At 46.8% G+C, this 19527-nt stretch overlaps 1 protein-coding gene across 1 annotated transcript in view; it reads left to right on the forward strand.

Moving 5' to 3' along the window:
- The window catches only part of LOC118839020 (zinc finger protein 850-like), a 902460-nt gene that overhangs the window by 46608 nt on the left and 836325 nt on the right, over positions 1–19527 (forward strand). Inside the window, exon 7 of the mRNA XM_036746407.1 lies at positions 16338–17357. Within this exon, the coding sequence (XP_036602302.1) occupies positions 16338–17357 (1020 nt within the window). The remainder of the gene's footprint in view (positions 1–16337; positions 17358–19527) is intronic.

Consider the following 19527-nt stretch of genomic DNA (forward strand, 5'->3'; position numbering starts at 1 on the left):
CTTCCTTAACTTTTGCCTCCTTGGGGTATAGGTCCGGTAGGGATTTCTGGATCAAAAGGGTTTAGAGGCTTTTCTGGTATAATTCCCAATTGTTTTCCAGACCAGTCAGGCCAGTGCAGACAAGCAGCGTGTTCCGGTGCCTGTCTTCCTCCAGCCCCTCCAACATCAATTATTCCCATCTTTTGTCATATTTGACACTTTTCTAGGTATGAGGTAAAACTTCAGGGCTGTTTTAATTTGCATTTCTCTTATTAGTTGTGCTTCGGGATACGTTTTTCCTGCGGATATTGATGTTCTGTTCATAGCCTTTGACCACTTATCTCCTGGGGAATTCCTGAAACCCCAGTGTGAGGTGCCGTTTCCCCTGCAGTGTGTGTCTTTGTGTCTGTACCCCGCTGTCTCCGTGCAGCTCGGGGCGTGCCGTTGTGAACATGTTTGTGGGTCTTTGTGTTTCACAGATTACCTGAGTGTTTGTGTCTCTCTCTATATCCGCGTGAGCCACTGTATGCGTGCGTGACTGTGGATATCCATGTAGATAACAATCTTGGCGAGTCAGAGTGTGTGGGTGCGGGTGCGGGTGCGTCTGTGTGCGTGTGTGTCTGTGTCCGTCTGTGTTCCCGGGTGTCAGATTGCACTGCACTTGCTCCACCCTTCTTCCTAGAACGCTGAGGTGGGGGGAAGGGGGGTTGGGAGGGGAGGAGTGGATGGGGAAGAGAGGTGGAGCCTGCGAACAATCACAGGATAGTAGGGAGCCGCCGCGGAGGCCTCTGGGAAATGGAGTCTTGGGACAGTGAGAGACCCCGGCCGCTTCCCGCCTGGAGGATTCTGGGAAGTGTAGTCCCGCGGCCTTTGCCGTGCAGGCGCACTTGCTTACAGGCCTGAAGGTGAGCTTCTCGTGGGAGCGCGCGGGACTGTGCGCGTGCGCGTGCGGGTGCTCGCGCGTGGGGGAGGGATGGGGGTGGGGGTGTCCTGTGGATGTGTTTGTGGCCAGGTGTGTTTGTGTGTGTCTGTGTGTGTGCACTTTCTGAGTGTGTCAGAGTGGGTGTGGCCAGGTGCGTGTGAGTGTGTTTGTGAGCGTCTGTGTGCACTGGAGACCAGGGGGGTGTGAGTGTGTGCATTTGGGAGTGTTCCCTGCGCGTGGCCCCAGAGGGGGCGCCCTCCCCCGTGTCCCCTCCCCCACAGACCTTGTGGGAGGTGTGGGGGGTGGCCCTCCCCTGCCCCCCGTCTGTGTGTGTGTGTCTCTCTGTCTCTGCCTCTCTCTGTGTCTCTGTCTCTCTGTGTCTTTCTCTGTCTCTGTCTCTCTGTTTCTGTCTGTCTGTGTGTGTGTGTCTCTCTCTGTCTCTGTCTGTCTCTGTCTCTGTCTCTCTGTCTCTTTGTCTCTCTGTCTCTCCCCACCCCACTCCTTCCCTCTCTTCCTCTCTTTCTCTCTGTCTCTTTCTCTGTCTCTGTCTCTGTGTGTGTGTGTGTCTCTCTCTCTGTCTCTGTCTCTGTCTATCTCTGTCTCTGTCTCTCTGTCTCTTTGTCTCTCTGTCTGTCTCTGTCTCTCCCCACCCCCCTCCTTCCCTCTCCTCTCTTTCTCTCTGTCTCTCCCCGTCTTTCTATATGTGTCTCGCTCTCTTTGTCCCTCTCCCCACCCCCGTCTTCTCTCTCTCTCTCTGTCTCTCTCTCTCCTTCCTCTTTCTCTCCCTCTCTTGCTCTCTTATTCTCTCTCTTCCCCTCTTCTTGTCTCCTTCACTGTCTCTCCTCTTTGTCTCTTTTTCTCTCCCCCCACCTTTCCCTTGTTGCATGCAGCCCTCAGAGGGTCTACCTGACCCTGACCCCATGGTCAGAGCAGGCTCAAACCGGTTGGATCAAGGCTTGTGTTTTCTCTGTAGAGTCTCTGTGGCTGCACCTGGAGCCCTCTGTACTGACCTGACATCACGCCCTCCACCTCCCTCAGCCTTCTCTGTGGACTTTAGGTTGTTATGCAAAACAACTTATGTAACAGCTTCTCCTGGCTATACCTCCCAAGAGACTCCCTCCCTGTTGAAATGTATTTAAACCCCCGCTCTTCTGGCTTTCCTGGGCTCCCCGGTACCTCCACTAAAGACCCTGGTTGGTACTTTGGTAGTCCTCTTTATTTCAGCTTGACCCATCCAAGGGGGAGACACCTCCTGAGGACTCTTCGGGTGGAGCCCAGAGCAGAGAAGTTTTTGTCCGTTTTGAGGGGGATGGTGGGGGGGTCCTTGGTGAAGCCACAGTATCTAGAGGCCGAGTAAGTAGGCTGTGACCCTGCAATATTTGAACCATCTGCTTGAAAAGCAAAGGAGGCTCTTTCAGAAACATCAGAATGAGGTTTGGAAGGGAGGGAGAAGGGGTCCTTGGGTAGAGTAAGGGAACGGACGATCTCTCTGGCCCGAGGCTTCTGTGGGGTGTCTGCCTGTATCAGTGTATATGCAGTGATGGACCCACCACTGACCTCCTCCCTGGGGGTGCTCTCTCATCATCTTTGGAAGCCCACCCTTCCACCGGACCTCACTCAGTAACGTGTGACCTTGGCTTGTCATGTGCCCCATTTGGGATTTTATTTTGTCTTTATCGGGAGCCTGGAGGGAAAGTACTGCAACAAAAAACAAAACCAAACCCCCCCCCCCAAGGCATAGAGGGTCTTCAGTCTGTGTGCCAGGACACCAGCTTTTGTGCACAGAGCTTCTCATTCAGCCTGTGTGTCTGAATCCCAGGGCCCAGCTGTCTGTCTGAGCCTGCTGGGATCACAGGGTCAAGAGGGAGGCCCCCATCAACCTCCTCCATGACCCTGGGATTGGATGGGAAAGAGGTCGTCCCCAAACTGTTCGTGCATGTGTATGCCTAACCTGTCCTTCTCTCTTGCGTCCTGTCTTCCCTCTTAGTTCTGAAGACTCTGCCCTCTCTTCAGGAGGAGGAGGGAATGGCTGCTGCAATCCTGACTGCTGGGCCCCAGGTGAGTTGAGGGGGGGATGCCACATGCCATCTCTGTGTCCCCCACATTTCTCCCCTTTATTCTGTAATGTCTCTGCCCTGCCAAAACCAGCCCAGGGAATTGAGACAACCCTCTTCCCCAGGGAACTGGAGACTAAATCATACCAATAACTGACATTTCCCTAACATTTTAATAAACATTATCTCTGGTTCTCCCACAAAGCATCTTCTACATGGCTGGTAGTCAGTGAATTAAACTGAATAACTCCCAGAGGTTGGTACTTACAGAAATTCTCCTCCTTTCTAGAGGAAGAGACTAAGGTTCAGAGAGGCCAACAACAAGTCTCAAGGATGGGATTTGAACCCAGGTTTCTCCTGACTCCCAAATTCAGCATTCACTCCACCATATTTATGAAGCTGCTTCTGGTGATGAGACCTCCACAGGGATAGGGGATGATTTTCTCCATTTGCTTTGGGGGCTCCCCTCGGGGGTTCCCCTCCACCTAGCATTTGCTCATCCATCCTCCCAGCATTTGTCCGCTGCCTTGTGCAGTGGGAGCAGATGATCCATTTCTCCAAACACTTTAAGGGTTGTCCTCTGAAAACAAAGGTTGGGTTTTTTTTCCTTTGTGATTTCAGAGAATTAGGACCATAGGATGAAAGTAGATTTTGACTCAGTATAATCAGGGACTTGGTTAAATTAGCATTATCCATAACTGTCTCAGTATAGTAGGAGGGGAAGTCCTCTGCCAAGAGGGACAGAAGTGGTGTAGGAAGCTAGTTTGGCCCAGCCCATGGAGGGGGTCTGATAAAAGAAGGGCCCCAGCTTCGCAGCATAGGAAGTGTAGAATTGATGGGTGGTGGGGCTAGGCCAGGCTTGGGCTTTGTGGTGCTTGGACAGAGATGGGTCAGGAGCTGGGGGATTCAGCAGCAAATTCTATTTGGCCTGCTTATCCTCCCTCCCAGACTCTGCCAGTGTCGCCTGGGGCTCACCACCTCAGACTCCCTCTCCCCAAAGCATTTCCCCAGCCTTGCTGATCCCTGTTCCTCAGTGTCTTGTGTCCTTCCCCTTGGCCAGAGCCATCCCCACAGCCACTCTCACCTAGACCACTGAAACGGTCTTCCTGATTCCAGGCCCAGGCCATAGCCTCTAGGATAGAAGACAAACTCCTCTGTTTGGTATTTAAAGCATTTTACCATCTGGCTCCAGCCTACTTCTTCAGATGGATTTCATGTTTGTCCCCCTCATGCCCACTGCTTTCTAACTGAACTGGCCTGCTTGCTCTGCCCTGCATGAGACCCTCATACCATCTTCTAAGTCTATGGCTTTGATTGGCATTCACCTGATGAGAGTCAGGGAGAATCTGGGGACACTGTCAGAGGTTGGGAGCAGCATCAGTGGGGCATATCCCAAATGACCATCGAGAGACCATTCCAATCAGCACCTGCTGTGTGAAAGACACTGGGCATACTAATACTGTGAATGAAACAGTCTATATTCTCAAGGTCTTAGGATCCACGGCGGGGAGATGTGTTTGCATATAAGTCTACGCCAAATAGATACATAGTGAATTCCGGGTCATTTCTGGGGTGGTGGGAGGCTCTGGCATCTGAGGGGATCAAAACAGGTCTCCTAGAGAAGGTGGTACTTGGACTGAGCTTCGAAGGAAGCCAGGGATCCTAGAGACAGAGGTGAGAAGAGAGGGCATTCCAGGCATGAGGAGACAGCCTGTGCAAAGGCACATAGGTGGGAAATGAAACGGTTTGGTGTGAGGAACAGAGTGTGATCATTCTGGAAAGGCTGGCAGGAGGCCCTTCCTGAAGGGCTTTAAATGCCAAACAGAGGAATTTGAATTTAACCCTAGAGGCAGTAGGGAGCTACATGCCTTTCTTCAGCAGAGGAGTGTGATGGTCAGCCCTGGGCTTCAGGAGAATCACTCTAGCGATGGTACAGAGGATGATCCGGAGAAGGCAGACACTTGAGACTGGGAAGCCAAATCAGTCTTGCTTTGGGACAGGCCTGTGACCATCTTCAGTTCAGCTCAACAAACATTTGCTTTTTTAAAAAAACATCTCTCATTGTAAACCTAACAAACATCAGCAAAAACAGTCAGACGAACATACTTTCCAAAGGGTTTAAAATGTTAGGGTAAACTCTCAGGTTTTAACACAACAGAACAACCCAGTGAATTAACAAACAAGTAAAGAAGGACCATTCTAGGCCTGATAAATTTTGTTTTCACCCATCGTACAAACCCACCACACAACCCTGGTGGAATCCTGCCCGGGGACAACACAGTGTGGCGGTGGCCTTGGGCCGAGGGGTCTCCCCACCGCCTGGGGTTTCCATTCACAGACAGACAAGCCCACAGCCCCTTTGTTCCGGGATCTGGGGCCCGCTTTTCCTGTTATTCAGGGGCACATTCATTTCCATAGTCGTGATGATAACAGCTGTTGGTTTTTAGCTCCGCTTAAATCACCAAGCACCACTTCGTGCGTGTCTTCCCATATTTCTTCACATTCTTCATGCACATTATCCCCATGGCACAATAATATTATTACATTCATACACTCAGTTTGTTTTATTTTAAACTAAGGAGCAAAATCATCTGCTGAGAGTGGAAAATGTAACATAATTGATAAAAGATGTGTTCCCTGAGACTTCTGTGCGCCAAACAGCGGAGGTGTTGTCATCCAGGCTGATGGGGGCCCGTGGTGACAGGCAGAGGGACACAGTCACGAGGCCTTTCTGCCTCTTAGCTGCTCCTTGGCTCATCCGTCAGCAGTGGCCGCCCTGCCAAGGCTTCTGGGAAAGGACATCAGGACAGCTGAGGTGGGGATCCTCAGGCCAGAGGGCCCTTCCACCTTCTCTTCTCAACACTGTTACCTGACTAATGTTCACTCCTCTGCCCCAACCTGCTCTGTTTTATGTGTGTATGTGTGCGTGTGGACCCAGGAGCACATCAGCTGAGGCTGAAGAGTGTAGGAAAAATGCCTTCGGCCTGTTAGCGGGGAAGGGGATGGAGGCTGGCCCTGAGATTGCTCTGGCACAGGAATTCCCTAGTGAGGATACATCTTCCTTCACAGGACAGCACCCTCTCCACAATTCAAGGGTCTTAGAGTTGCCTAGAGAACTACAAGGTTGAGTGCCTCTTGCCCAGTACATGTCAGAGGCAGAGCTTCCTGGCTCCAAGGCCAGCCCTCCATCGCACTTCATCCACACACAGGTAGCAATAGCAACTCCAAATGCTTTAGTGATGAGGGATGAGGGGTCATAGCCCTTCTTCTGTCTCCCGTGCTCCCACCTCAGCAGTTAGACGTCATTAGCAGCCCCGTCTGGAACAAAACTGCTTTACTATTGTGTAGACAGTTGTATAGATGGGTGATTAGAAGTATGCAGCTTCATTCACTGCCTGTGCAAACAAAAACTGCTTTACTATTATGTGTACAGTTGTGTAGACAGGCGATTAGAAGTAGCAGCTTCATTTACTGCTTGTACAGACCTTGCTCATGCTGTAACCCCCAGGAAAGACACCATAGACAAAGAGAAGTCTCTTCTCCCCATCCATCATCTGTTGACTGGACTTGCAGGGAATTTAGCACTTTATCACATGCCCTCGTAGACTGAAGATCCACCAAGACTTGGGGCTGATAAGATACAGGGAATGAGGAAGAGAGAATTCAGTGAATACGAGTCAACTCGCTTATTTAAGTCAACCTTCTCTTGTGTAGAAACTGTACTTTGGACAACATTATGCCTTCTGGACAGCAGTGGTGATGTTGAGGGTTGAGGGGGATGAGGTCCAGGAGCCCCAAGACTGAAGTTCCCAGACGGGGTCATTGAGAGGGAGTACCCCTCAAAGACCCAAGTACTAGAGAGGGTCAGGGCTGTCTGGAATGAATTCATGATCTCAAATATTGTTTAAGTCAAGGAGGCAAAGATTTACTACAGTTTACAATGGGCAAGAGTTCTTAGGGAACCTGCAACCTTACAAGGGCACAGGGAAAGTTTAAGTACGAGATTTGGTGGTGAACCCTGTCAATTAGGTGTTTTGGGGTGGGATTAGGGAGTGGTTAAGGGGTGGTCAGTTCTTAAAGGAACATGCACTTTTTGTATCTACTGTGCAGGTATCTTACCCAGAGTTCACTGGGAAATAGCCCAAGGGGGGGGCAACCTGGGGGTGTGGTTTTGACTGTGAAACGTTACTAAGTAAACCATCAGTCACGGCTGACTGGGAATATCCAGGTGGCTTCCATCAAATGTCTTGTTAGACAAGATGAATGTAAGGGAGTATACATTTGACTATGTCTAGGATACATATCAGGAAGGTCAGTAAGTAGTAAATATTGTTATGTCCCAGTGCACAGCCAATTAGCAATTCATAGGGAGTCTAAACTAATAAATTCTATAGATAGGCACAGCTGGCCACAGTATCAGGAGGAGAGAGAAAGGTTTTGCTAAGGCTTGCTGCCCTTGAACTGGAGAGAATCTACTAGGGCCAATGCTCTGAAGCTAGGGAGAGATGTGATTTTAGAACTGGGGTACAGGCACAGGCACCCAAGCAGAGGCTAAGGAGAAATGTTAGAATTAACACAAGAATTAAGCACAAGCACCCCATCTGTGGTACCTCGTAGACAGCATCTAGGAAGTCCTTTCTGTTCTGTGTCAGAAATAATATTCAGAAATGCACCCAGGCAGCGGGAAGAAGGCGGTAGACCCCACTCTCTGGCATGAACTCACTCTGCTAGGCCAAGCTTATGGCCAAGTTCAGCTTAAGCCTCTTTCCCTGTTGACTGAGGACTGCTCTGCCCCCCTTAACCACCCTGGCTCAGCCTTCCTCCAGTCCCATCTCCAGAAGCTTTGAGAGGCAGAACTTCCAGGAATACAGAGATAAAGTCACCTTGTCCTCTCCCCCGGTCAGACCCTACATGCCATTGTTAAATGCCTTGTTCTCACCAAGTGAAAAGTGATCAAGGAACTGGGGAAGTCTAACCTGGAGAGAGGAAAGTTAAGGGAAGTGTAATCATTGTCTCCCAGTATCTTGGAGGCTATCCTGGGGAAGAGAAAGTATTAGCCTGGTTCTTCCTAGCCTCAAAAGGCAAAAACAGGAGCAGTGAAGGGATAGAAGGTGCAGAGGGGCATCTGCCCAACATTGGGGCAAGGCCCCTCTGGTGTGGTAGTGGGTCCTCCGTTACTGACAGCTGTCGAGCAGCTGTTGTGGAGGGAATCCTTGTAAGGACAGGTTGGACTGGCCAGCTTCTGAAGACCCTCCCAGTTGGGTGCCAGGCCTCCATTCCTACCACATCCCTTTCTGTTTGCTTCATCTATGCCTGGGAGCACTTTCTGTCTATGCTTACAAACCTTGAAGTATTCCAAGGGTTAGTATCACTGCACAGTTTGACCCCCAATTAAAGGAAGTGCTTCCTAGGGCACGGGGTTCAAATCCTGCCACTTTTTCTTACTGTGCCTCTGACTATGGGCAGGTCACTTCTTGTGCTGGGCCTCAGTTTCCCCATCTATGAAATGAGAGCGGTAGGACTTGCTGGCCTTTAAGGAGGGAGCCCATGACCCTGTCACACTGACTTTGTGACAGGCACAGGACAGCTGCTCAATAAAGACTTGACTTGGAACCTTGAGGGTGCTGGACAGTATCCACCCTGCACACCACTCCTTCCACTGCTCTGCATGGGGTCGTGGTGGGGATGTCCCTGGACAAGCCAGAATTCATGTGATGTTTCAGGAGTCAGTGACGTTCAAGGATGTGGCTGTGGACTTCAGCCAGGACGAATGGGGGCTGCTGGACCTTGCCCAGAGGCACCTCTACAGGGACGTGATGCTGGAGAATTACAGGAACCTGGTCTCCCTGGGTAAGGACAGTTTCCTCTGAGGCCCAGAATCGGTCCCTTGGGGCAGATTGGCCCCCAGAGTTGTTGTTGGGTGTGAGGCTTCTGGGGAGCCTTTCTGCCCTTGGTGTTGGGGCTCAGGACAGCTCGGTGTAGGGGGTGGAATGCTGAAATTAGTCAAGGACACCTGACTTCAGATCTTGCCCCAGATACATCGCAGCTGCTGGCCTCTCTGGGACTCAGTTTCCTCATCTGTAAAAGGGGGGTGCCTCAGATTCCTCCCAGCTCTAAGTCTATGCTCCTGGGATCCCAGGGCTCCCAGTCCCTTTGTAGACCATACATGAAGTGCTTCTGCTCCCTGCTCCCAGAAGAAAGGTCTGTGCCTCGTAGACTTCATCACAGTCAGGCAGCTTTATCGTTCTACCAGTCTGAAGGCCGCCCTTCCATTGTTCTCTGTTCCCCAGGGTCCTTCCCAGTGCAGAGATCTCCACAGGGGGCAAGCTCCCAGCCTGCTGTCAGCAGACAAGTCCATTATCTTTGTGAGACAAACACCCTTCCAGGAAACCTAGTCATGGCCACCCCCTGCTCCCCACCTGCCCTCATGCTGCCCTCAGGATGTCCTGTCACATCCCCTCTTCCCTGAAGACCAGAGGACTGAGGCGGAGCCTGGGCTGACTCTTTCTCCCCAAAGTGTAAACAGGCCCATCTCCTTTCTCTTCCCACAAACAGGGCTTATCCTTGCCAAACCTGAGGTGGTCTCTCACCTGGAGCGAGGGGATGAGCTATGGAAGCCGGAGCGAGGAGTCCTGTGCTCAGGTGAGTCAGAAATGATGACAGTCCTGCTGCCCTCAACGGGTGGGACTTCGCATGTGTTGGTGAGGTCTGTGCAAGAAACCGAGGTGCCTTCATAGACCACAAGCCTGTGCTCTCCTCAGGCCCAGCACTGTGAACTTAAAAGGTACGCCCCCACTTGTAGACCTGACCTTTCCACCTGAACTCCCAAGACTGTTTCTTTCTGCCTGTTCTAAGTGTTCACTCAGACAACTGTGCTCCATCTTTGTAGTCCTTACTCCCTGGGTTCAATGAACGTTTAGTAAAACCCTACTGTATACACGAGGCCCATGCCAGATGCTGTTGAGTGTAGAGAGATGAAAAGACCAAGGGGCTGATGATTGAAGGGAGATAAAACAGGGAGCAAAATCACCGTCATCCTCTCAGAATGTGCTAAAGGCTTCATTGTGGAGGCCATGGCCAGGAGCAGGGAGCACATGGCAGTGGGTCGAGATGACAGGCCAGTCTGAGCAGGAGCAAGGCCAGGGCAGGCCACACAGGATGAGTGCTCTCACTAGCCAGGGCCTCAGGTTTGTGAGGGAGACCAGTATGAGAAGAGGCAGGATGGATCAAAGCTGGATTATGGAGGGCTTAGGACAAAGGAGTGTGATGTGTAAAAAGGTTCAAGAGACATAGTTTCTGGGTAATTTTATCATGTTATTAATAAGGCCAGCAGGTTATTAATAAAAGGGTGGTCATTTGGCTGTGTCTTGGAGACCAAAGACAATCATGTCTTCGGACTCATAGTTTACATACCCTTCAAAACAGTAGGTGGTCCATCAAAATGCAGTTGAATCCAATTGGTTAATGTGATTGCAGGTGGGCTATACTAAAATGAAGGGCTGAGTATCTCTTGGATCCAGAAAGTGGTCGTTTGTCCTTCTTCTGGAAGAGGACCATGACCTCAGGGAGGTGATGCCATGACTTGCAAGTGAATTGTATTTAAGTGAGGCAGGGCTGTGCAAAGACACCAGCCTCACTGTCTCCTCCAGAGCCATCTGGGTCCAGTGACCAGATATAGATCAGGATGACTGGAGACGGCCTGATGTTGGGAGGGGGGGAGTATTTCTATACCAGACCACCCATAGCTTTAGGCTATCAATTCAAAGAATGTATGTCTCACCCAAGCCTAAGCCAAACAGAATCACTTCCAAGTGAGGCAGCAGCAGCAGCAATGTCCTTAAGATTTGAACTTAAAGTCAGGACTTTGTAAGAAGGGGAGCTCTGAATCTCCCCAAGATACTGGTTCTTAATAATCTTTCTCTCAGGAGTCTAAACTTGACTGAGCTGTCATCCTGGCTGTGGGGGGTTTGGGATCAGACCAGTGAGGTGATCAAAGGTATGCGTTAGGAAGACCAATCTGGCTGGGTTCTGGATTAATTCAGTGGACTTCCCATCCAGCCATATTCCTTAGCCTGGACAGTAGGTCTTCACCCATTTGACTTTTCTTCTCAGGATTGTTAGTGGTCTCTTTTTAGTGGCCTGGAACTTAGTGAGGAGGCTCCATCACACCCTGGGGCTTAATGCAGTCAATGAATAGCATCCCCACGTGTGAGCATCTGGACAACTTTATCATGTCTAGAGAATCCCTCTTCCATTTGGACCCTGGGTGCCATCTTTCATGTTTTGTGCCACGTTTGATATTGTTAATCACAGGACCACGTATCTCTCCAGTAAAATCTGTCATGGAATCTTGTCCACTTCTCTCCCTGATCCTCTTTCTTCTCTACCTCCCCCACTGAATTATTGTTGGATGACACCATGTTAAAGATTTAAGGCTGCATTTTATGCTCCTGAGTCAAATGGTTTGGCTCTTTTAATGATCACCCAATAAATGCCGGAGAACCTTGGATTTGGTGCACCCTCCAGTCACCTGGGCAGCTGCCCAGCCATCATCTGCCTGCTTCTCACACTTTTGTTGAGCTCACACACGATGTGTTTAGACATTTTTAGAGATAAAAAGATAGGCATGTGGGTTAGCAGAGTGGGTTTTTTAATCGCAAGTTTTATTAATATGGATCAACACAACAATCACTCAAATAGGCTTACAGAACAGGGCAGGATCTTGGCTCAGATCCATGGCCTTTATCAGAGTGGAACTAGAAGAAGCAACAAACAAAGAAAGCAGAAGCTTTTGTTCCTTGACCAATCCAGACCTGCCCCAATTCCACCACCTTTGGCCATGTTTTATTTCCTTTCTTTATAAAAGAACATGTTGTAGTCAGTGTACAGACGGTCCTGATTCTACTGACTTTGCCTGGGGTCACCTTGACTATACTCTTCCCAGTGTCTTAGTATGTTCCACATTTCAGCACTTTGTGGGTTCATTTTAATGTTTCTTCTTTGAAAAGTTTGAGGTTTTCCTTTGAGAGTTTTGCTGAAGAATTATTAGCTGCATCTCTGTTTAAAATTGTTGTGTAATATATTCCTTGATCTCTTTTAATGTTATCCAGTTTCATCTATAAATGCTCCCAAGATGATACAACTTAGCTGGGTTTCACACCAAGCTTAACACAGACTTATTTTTAACTTTCAGCTGCACTTTGCTGAAGATGGTTTTTCTCTATTCTCACTAAGGTTTTTGTAAATAAATTTATATTCTGTACTACTGTATATGTGTGTATGTGTATGCATATGTGTATGTGTGTGTGTGTATGTATACATACATAAGGGCAGCTAGGTGGCAGGATAGAGCATTGGGCTTGTAGTCAGGAAGACTCATCTTTCTGAGTTCAAATCCAGCCTCAGACACTTACTAGCTATGTGACCATGGGCAAATCACTTAACCCTGTCTGCCTCAGTTTCCTTTTCTGTAAAATGAGCTGGAGAAGGAAATGGCAAACCTTCAGTATCTTTGCCAAGAAAACCTCAAATGGGGTCACAGAGAGTCTAACATGACTGAATGACAAAATATATGTGCATAAGTAAATATATAAATATATACACACATATATCACACACACACACACACACACACACACACACACACTTTATGCTGACTTCGCTTCTCTCTCGAATTTCTCTGCTTGCTCCTCCTCCCACAGATGTGGGCTCATAAACTTCACTTATCTTCCTGGTGGTCCTGTTTGCTTGTGCTCACCTTGAGCCAGGGTGGGATAACTCGGCATCCTGTGAAATTCTGTTCCTTGTGTCTTTTATGTACATAATAAAAGCAGCAACTTTTGTTAGCCTTTCTTAAAGGCCTGGTAGGATCTAGCAGAGGTTCATGGCCTTCTTCACCTTCCCTTCCCCTCCTGTAGTCTCCAGTCCCCAGTGCAAATAATAATGACAATAGCCAGGATTTATATGGTTCTTTGACATTTGCAAAATGCTTTACAAATATTATCTCATTTGATTTGATGCAAAGTACATGCCTCATCTGAACTAGGCTGTGAGAGGGTTTAGGAGGCAGAGTATAAACTAGGGCAGTAAAGGAAAGTACAGAGAACCCTTCAGTGTTGGGTCCTTGGTCTGCTTTCCAGCCCAGAGGCCCTTCACTCATGTCTGACCTTTTAAAACTCTCCTCCAGCTGGCTCCAGGCCTGGCTCGGTCGATCACTTTAAGCCTCCTTTGTCCCTGGAGAAGTAATTTCAGTCCTGTCTTGGGTCCTCCCTTCTGCCCATAAACAAGGCCTCCTCTCTCCACCCCTCGTTTGTAGTCTTTTACTAACAGGTAGTTTGTTAGAGCATCTCCACTGTCATCATCGCATCCCAGGATGAGATAATTTCTAGACACACTGGTTAGATTCAAAAATCTCTCTTATGTCTTTACAACTCTGCTTCCCAAGGTGGGCATTACTAGGCCAGCCTGGAGACCCCAGCTACCCCCTCCTCTTTTGGGGAAGCATAGTTCAAATATACATTCATATTATAGGAAATGGTCATGGCCATCTCGCTCTGAGAGATCTATGTTGTCATTTCTTAAACCATTTAAAATTATGAAACTTTATATTTACTTTGCATCACACCCATCCCAACCCCAAATCGAAAAGGACTGTTTTGAGGGGCTGGGGAACAAGGGTAGAAGCTGCTGCATCTTCTGCTTCTTAAGTCAAGTAATACTAATAAGAATGGTAGACAATTCTGCCACAGTACAAGTGCTCTTCTTACTCTCAGGCTAGAAATGGAGGGGTCGTTCCTGAACCTTCTGTCTTCTTTATGCTGTATATACAATCAGTGACCAAGTTAGTGCCCATTCTCCTTTTCCATTGAACTTTGGACTTGCTGCTTTCTCCCCTGTTATTACTACCCAGCCTAACCACATTGGCTGGTGTGGTAATCTAGATCTTCCCTAAATCTGCTCTGGAATATACCCTGATTCTTGGTTTTTAAGGCCTTTGGCCCCATCCCAACCTTATTTGCATCTAGGTGGTGCCATAGTGCATAGATCACTGGCGGGGAATCAGGAAGACTCATCTTCCTGTGTTCGAATCCAGCCTCAAACACTTACTGGCTGTGTGACTCTGGGCAAGTCACTTCACCCTGTTTGCCTCAGTTTCCTCCTCTGTAAACTGAGCTGGAGAAGGAAACGGTAAACCATGTCTCCCCAAATGAGGTCCCGGAGAGTTAGACACAACTAAAAACAACTCAACAACAACCTTATTTCCCTCTTCTGCTCAATATGCTCTTTCTTACATTTGTCTTTGACCTTTCTCCCTGGGTTGTTGTGAGGAAATCAGTTAATAAACCACAAAACGCTCTGTACGTGCGATATTCCCCACCCCACCCCCAGGATTATTTGTGATTTTCCAAGTCTCCCCTTCATTTCAAGCCCAGGTCAGGCTTCTCATGAAGTAGGTGTCTGATAAGTCACCTCACGCTGACCTCCCTCCAGGTTTTATAGTCTTTGTCACTGATCTCATATTCGATTGTGTGTCGCTATACCTTATTTTCTTGCTTCATGTCTGCTCATCTGTTTCCTCTAGGTATCTTATAAACTCCTGGAGGGAAAGGACGTACTTTATACTTCTTAAGTAAAATAATGATGACTGACAATTTTGATGACAACACTTTGAGGTTGGCAAGCTACTTTATATCCTCACAGAAATCACAGAAACAACCCATGATACTATAGATATAAGCCCTATTTTGTAAATGAAAAGATTGAGACTTCTAGAGATTAAGTGACTTGTCCGTGGTCACACAACTAGTGTCAGTGGCTGGATTCAAACCCAGGTGTCTCCTGACACCAAGCTCAGTGCTCCTTCTCCAGTGTACCATCACTTCACCCCCTGGGCTTAAGTTTCCCCATCTACAAGATGTTACGGTTGAACTAGATGGCCTCTGAAGGCCTTTCCGTTCTAGGATTTGGACTATCTGCTGTGTATGCCACTATTTAGTACTCAGGCAATTGATTGGTTGATTATGAATTTACTCTGGCATCAGGCTCAGGAGAAATCTTTACCTATTTATTTATATTTATCTTTTACAAAATACCAATATTTCAAAAAAAAATAAAAAATGACAATACTATTCCTCTGTCTTCTGTCCCAAGACTTACTCATTCATTTGGTATTTGCTGAGTACTTGCTAGGCACAAAATGAGTACAAAAGAAATATGATTCATTCCCCATCCTGCGTATGAAAGAGTTAGAAGAGAATGAGTGATTAAATTCTCACATGATTTGGATAACAAGTGTTATAAAACAATTGAAAAAGAAAGGGAGGAAGTCTTTAGGCTCCTGTGGTCAGGTAAGGCTTCATGGAAAGAAGTGGAACTTTAGTGGGCTCTGAAAAATGGGTAAGATTTAGGTAGATGGAAAGGAAGGGGAAAGGCACAGAACCCAGCAGGAAAAGGAAGACCCCAAGGCCTGAATGATCAATCCCAGCATGGGTGAACTGAAGCATGTGTTGGAGGGTAGCAATGGGTAAGATTGGGTAGGAGCTGTTAGACCAGATTGTGGCAGAGCTCTTGAATTCCAGGATGACTTTCATCTTAACTTTTAGCTGGGAAGCCATCAGAGGAATTTTAGCAAGGGATAGATTCAGTAAAGTTGATATTTTCAGCAAATTAAATTGGTAGCAACATTCAGGATAGACTGGAGCTAGAAGGGAGAACATTTAGGGAGACAACATTGTTGACTACATTCTGTTTCCTTTCATTCACAGTTCCTCAGTTTAACTTGTCCACCCTTCACTTATCCCTCCTCCCAGCCCACCCTTCTACATGGACTTTATTCTCTAAACACTAGATCTCTGCCCTTCAACTCACTTCTCTTCCACTTGTGATCTTCTTACTAGATTTGCATGGGTTTTATTAGAGACTTATCAAAGTCCTGGCAGATGTTATTTTCAGCTTCATTATCCCCATCTCGCCACAGTGGTTTCTTTTTTCTCAACACAGAGCACAGAAGATGTTTCTTTTTTTTATTTTTTTCAGCCTGGGAGATCAAGGGCAAGACCAAGGTATTATCTCCAAAGTGGGACAGTTCTGAAGAAAGATCACCTCAGGGAGTAATTACAAAGAATCGTTCCTCGCGATCCAAGTTGAAAGAAGCCTGGGAATGTAAGGGCAGGTTTGAGAGGGAGCAGAGAACTAAGGAGGGACATTGGAGGCGAGTGACAATCACACACAAGAAAGTTGCCACTGAAGAGAGAGTCTCTGAATGTGGTAGATTTGAGGGGAGCTTTGTGACACAGCAGATGATTCCTGAAGACGAGAGACCCCAAAACAGTGATCAACATGGGAATAGCCTCAAACAGAATTCAGACCCAACTAAGCATCAGAGAATCCATACTGGAGAGAAGTCCTATGAATGTAATCAGTGTGGGAAGGCCTTCAGCCAGAGCACGTGCCTTACCCAACATCAGAGAATTCATACTGGTGAGAAACCCTATGAATGTAATGAATGTGGAAAGGCATTTAGCCAGATCTCATCCCTTTATTCCCATAAGAGAACTCATACTGGAGAGAAGCCCTATGCATGCAGTGAATGTGGGAAGGCCTTTAGTTACCATGCATCCCTCACTCAACATATGCAAACTCATACTGGAGAGAAACCCTATGAATGCAATGAATGTGGAAAAGCTTTTAGTCGGAGCACATATATTATTGAACATCAGAGAATTCATACTGGAGAGAAACCCTATGAATGTACTGACTGTGGGAAAACCTTCAGGTACTGCTCATCTCTTACTCAACATCAGAGAATTCATACTGGAGCAAAACCTTATGAATGCAGCGAATGTGGAAAAGCCTTCAGATACTACTCAGTCCTTACGCAGCATCGGAAAACTCATACTGGAGAGAAACTCTATGAGTGTAGTGAATGTGGAAAAGCTTTCAGACAGAGCTCAGCCCTTTATTCCCATCAAAGAATTCATACTAGAGAAAAACCCTATTTATGTAGTGAATGTGGAAAAGTCTTTAGCCAGAATTCAACCCTTACTCGACATCAGCAAACACACACTGGAGAAAAACCCTATGAATGCAGTGAATGTGGAAAAGCCTTCCGACTGAACTCAGCTCTTTTTTCACATCAGAAAACACATCCTGGAGGGAAACCCTACAAATGTAGTGAATGTGGGAAAGCCTTCAGCCAGAGCTCATCCCTTTCTTACCATCAGAGGACTCATACTGGTGAGAAACCATATGAATGTAGTGAATGTGGGAAATCCTTCAGTCGGAAGACATTCCTCACTCAACATCAGAGAGTTCATACTGGAGAGAAACCTTATGCATGTAATGAATGTGGGAGTGCCTTCAGTAGGCGGGCAGCCCTCACCAAGCATCAAAAACTGCACACTGCCGAATTAACCCTAGGAGTACAATGAAAGGGAGGGAAGTTTAACTTAGATTTTTGTCTTTGTTATATACCCAAGAATCCAGATAACATTTTTCTCAGCAATTATGACAGATGTTGTGGAGTGGGGAACAGCCTTTTGCTTTAGCAGTCTCCAAGGGTGGTAGACTCATATAGGTTCAAGTAAGCTGTATCCTACCTAGTCTGAGAATAGAACTAACACTCCCTAACTTATGAATCCACTTCAAAACGTAGAAACCTTTTTTTGGGCTGAATAATTTTTTTTAACTTAATTTTTTCCCATTAATGAAAATCCACCTTCTCTCCTACCTCCTCATTGAAAGAGAAAGAAAAACCAAACCTTTTTTTAAAAAACAAATATGTATAGGCAAACAACACAAATTCCTGCATTGGTTGTGTCAAAATAAAAAATGTCTCCTGCACTCTGAATCCATCACTTCTCTGTCAGGAAGTAGGTAACGTGCTTCATCATGAGGCCTTCTGGTCACAAAATATCTTAGACTTGAATACTAAACTGCAATAAAATTTAAAGGTAATCTTTTAGAATGAAAGAAATATATAGATGATTCTTTTTATTTTCATGAGATTTAGATCTCTTCCTAACACGTCTAATTGTTTTTATGCCTTAAGACTTTTTTTTCTTAGCCTCACTCCAAGTTTAACTTTTCCATATCCAAGTATTTTTTCTCTTTAGTTTGTTGTCTGTTCTATTCCCTCCCCCCTTCCCCGTTCTCACCCCCACTGGGTGTTTCTGAGCTAGCCCTACATTATAACATTGGCATGTGATTGCCTTATTTTCCCAACTAATTTTTACTCTTCTGGCTTGGACTTTTGATGTTTTTCTCTCTCTCCCTCTGCCCTGCAATAGTGTATGATCAAATGACCAAACAAAATGATTCCTAGTCAAAGGTATGCCCCGGTGCTCCTAATCACAGATGAAATCGTACATTGCTTTCAAAGTACTTGCTGCCCCCAACCATATCTCTTTACCTCTTGACCATAATCTTGTAAGAGTGGAAATCACAAGTCATTCAAAGTATGATGGAAAAAAGCCTGTTAATGTAGGTAGCATCATAATTCCTGAGATGGTCTATGTAAAACAAGTGATAGAAAAGATGTCGTTAAGAACGTGTGTGACTGAGATAGGAGGTGAGTTGGTAATGGAGTGAGAATAAGAAACAAGTAGATGGACAACTCGTGTGCTACATTGACACCTGCAAGACACTGAAAGGACTAGAGGAAATCCTCTAGTGTAGCAGCTGGCTCGCCAGTGGATTCATGGATGGATGATTCAGAATCACACAAGATGAGAAAGTCTGGAGGAGGGAATGCAGGATGCGTTGGTGAAAAGAATACTCTCACCCATGAAGTAATGGGTCCATTGAAATATTAAGATAGACTCTGGTGTCCATTTAATACACCTCTTCCGTAGCTCTGGTCATACAGAAAATAAAGGGGTATTTGAAAATCAGCCAAGGAAAATATGAGACCATGTCCAGTCTGAAAAGTGCTGGAACAAGCCTTGGGAGAGCAGAGAGGTGAATAAATGGACTTCAGGGAAGGGATGTTGGGAGAAACCAACAAGGACAGTAGCACAGGAAAATGAAGTTATGGCAGTGGATGTTAGAGACAGCCTGTTCCCCAAGAAAATCTAGACCGATGAGCCATGGGACCAATGGGATTCAGGAAATGTTTTTTTTTCAGTTGTCAGCCTAAGTGGCTTTCTACTTGTCACTTTGTACATTTAAGGCTGCAGAGCCAGCCCTGTAGATGTTGGCAATTCTTCCAAGATGTTTCCCTTGCTTATTAGCAAAGAAATACACCAGGCAAGGCTGAAGGAATTGAAAACACCTAATCACAAATTAAATACCCTTAACACCAAATACAGCTATTATTAACCAATGCTTACCTAAGTCTTGGCTCTTCTTTCCACTTTGAGAAGAACCTTTTGTTTTGTGGGTTACTAGTCCCCATCTGCTTTCTGGGCATGCTCTCCACTGCCTCTTTGAAACAGATGTCTCCACTAATAGAAATAGAGCATCAGCGAGCAGCCCAACTGAAGTTCATTTTTGACAACCTGGAAGATGATGCTTTCCCACATCTGGGTATGAAAATATCCGTGTTCCTTCAAGATGTGTTATGGCAAACTGTTT

This window comes from Trichosurus vulpecula, chromosome 2 (assembly GCF_011100635.1).
Source record: "Trichosurus vulpecula isolate mTriVul1 chromosome 2, mTriVul1.pri, whole genome shotgun sequence".
Classification (NCBI taxonomy): domain Eukaryota; kingdom Metazoa; phylum Chordata; class Mammalia; order Diprotodontia; family Phalangeridae; genus Trichosurus; species Trichosurus vulpecula.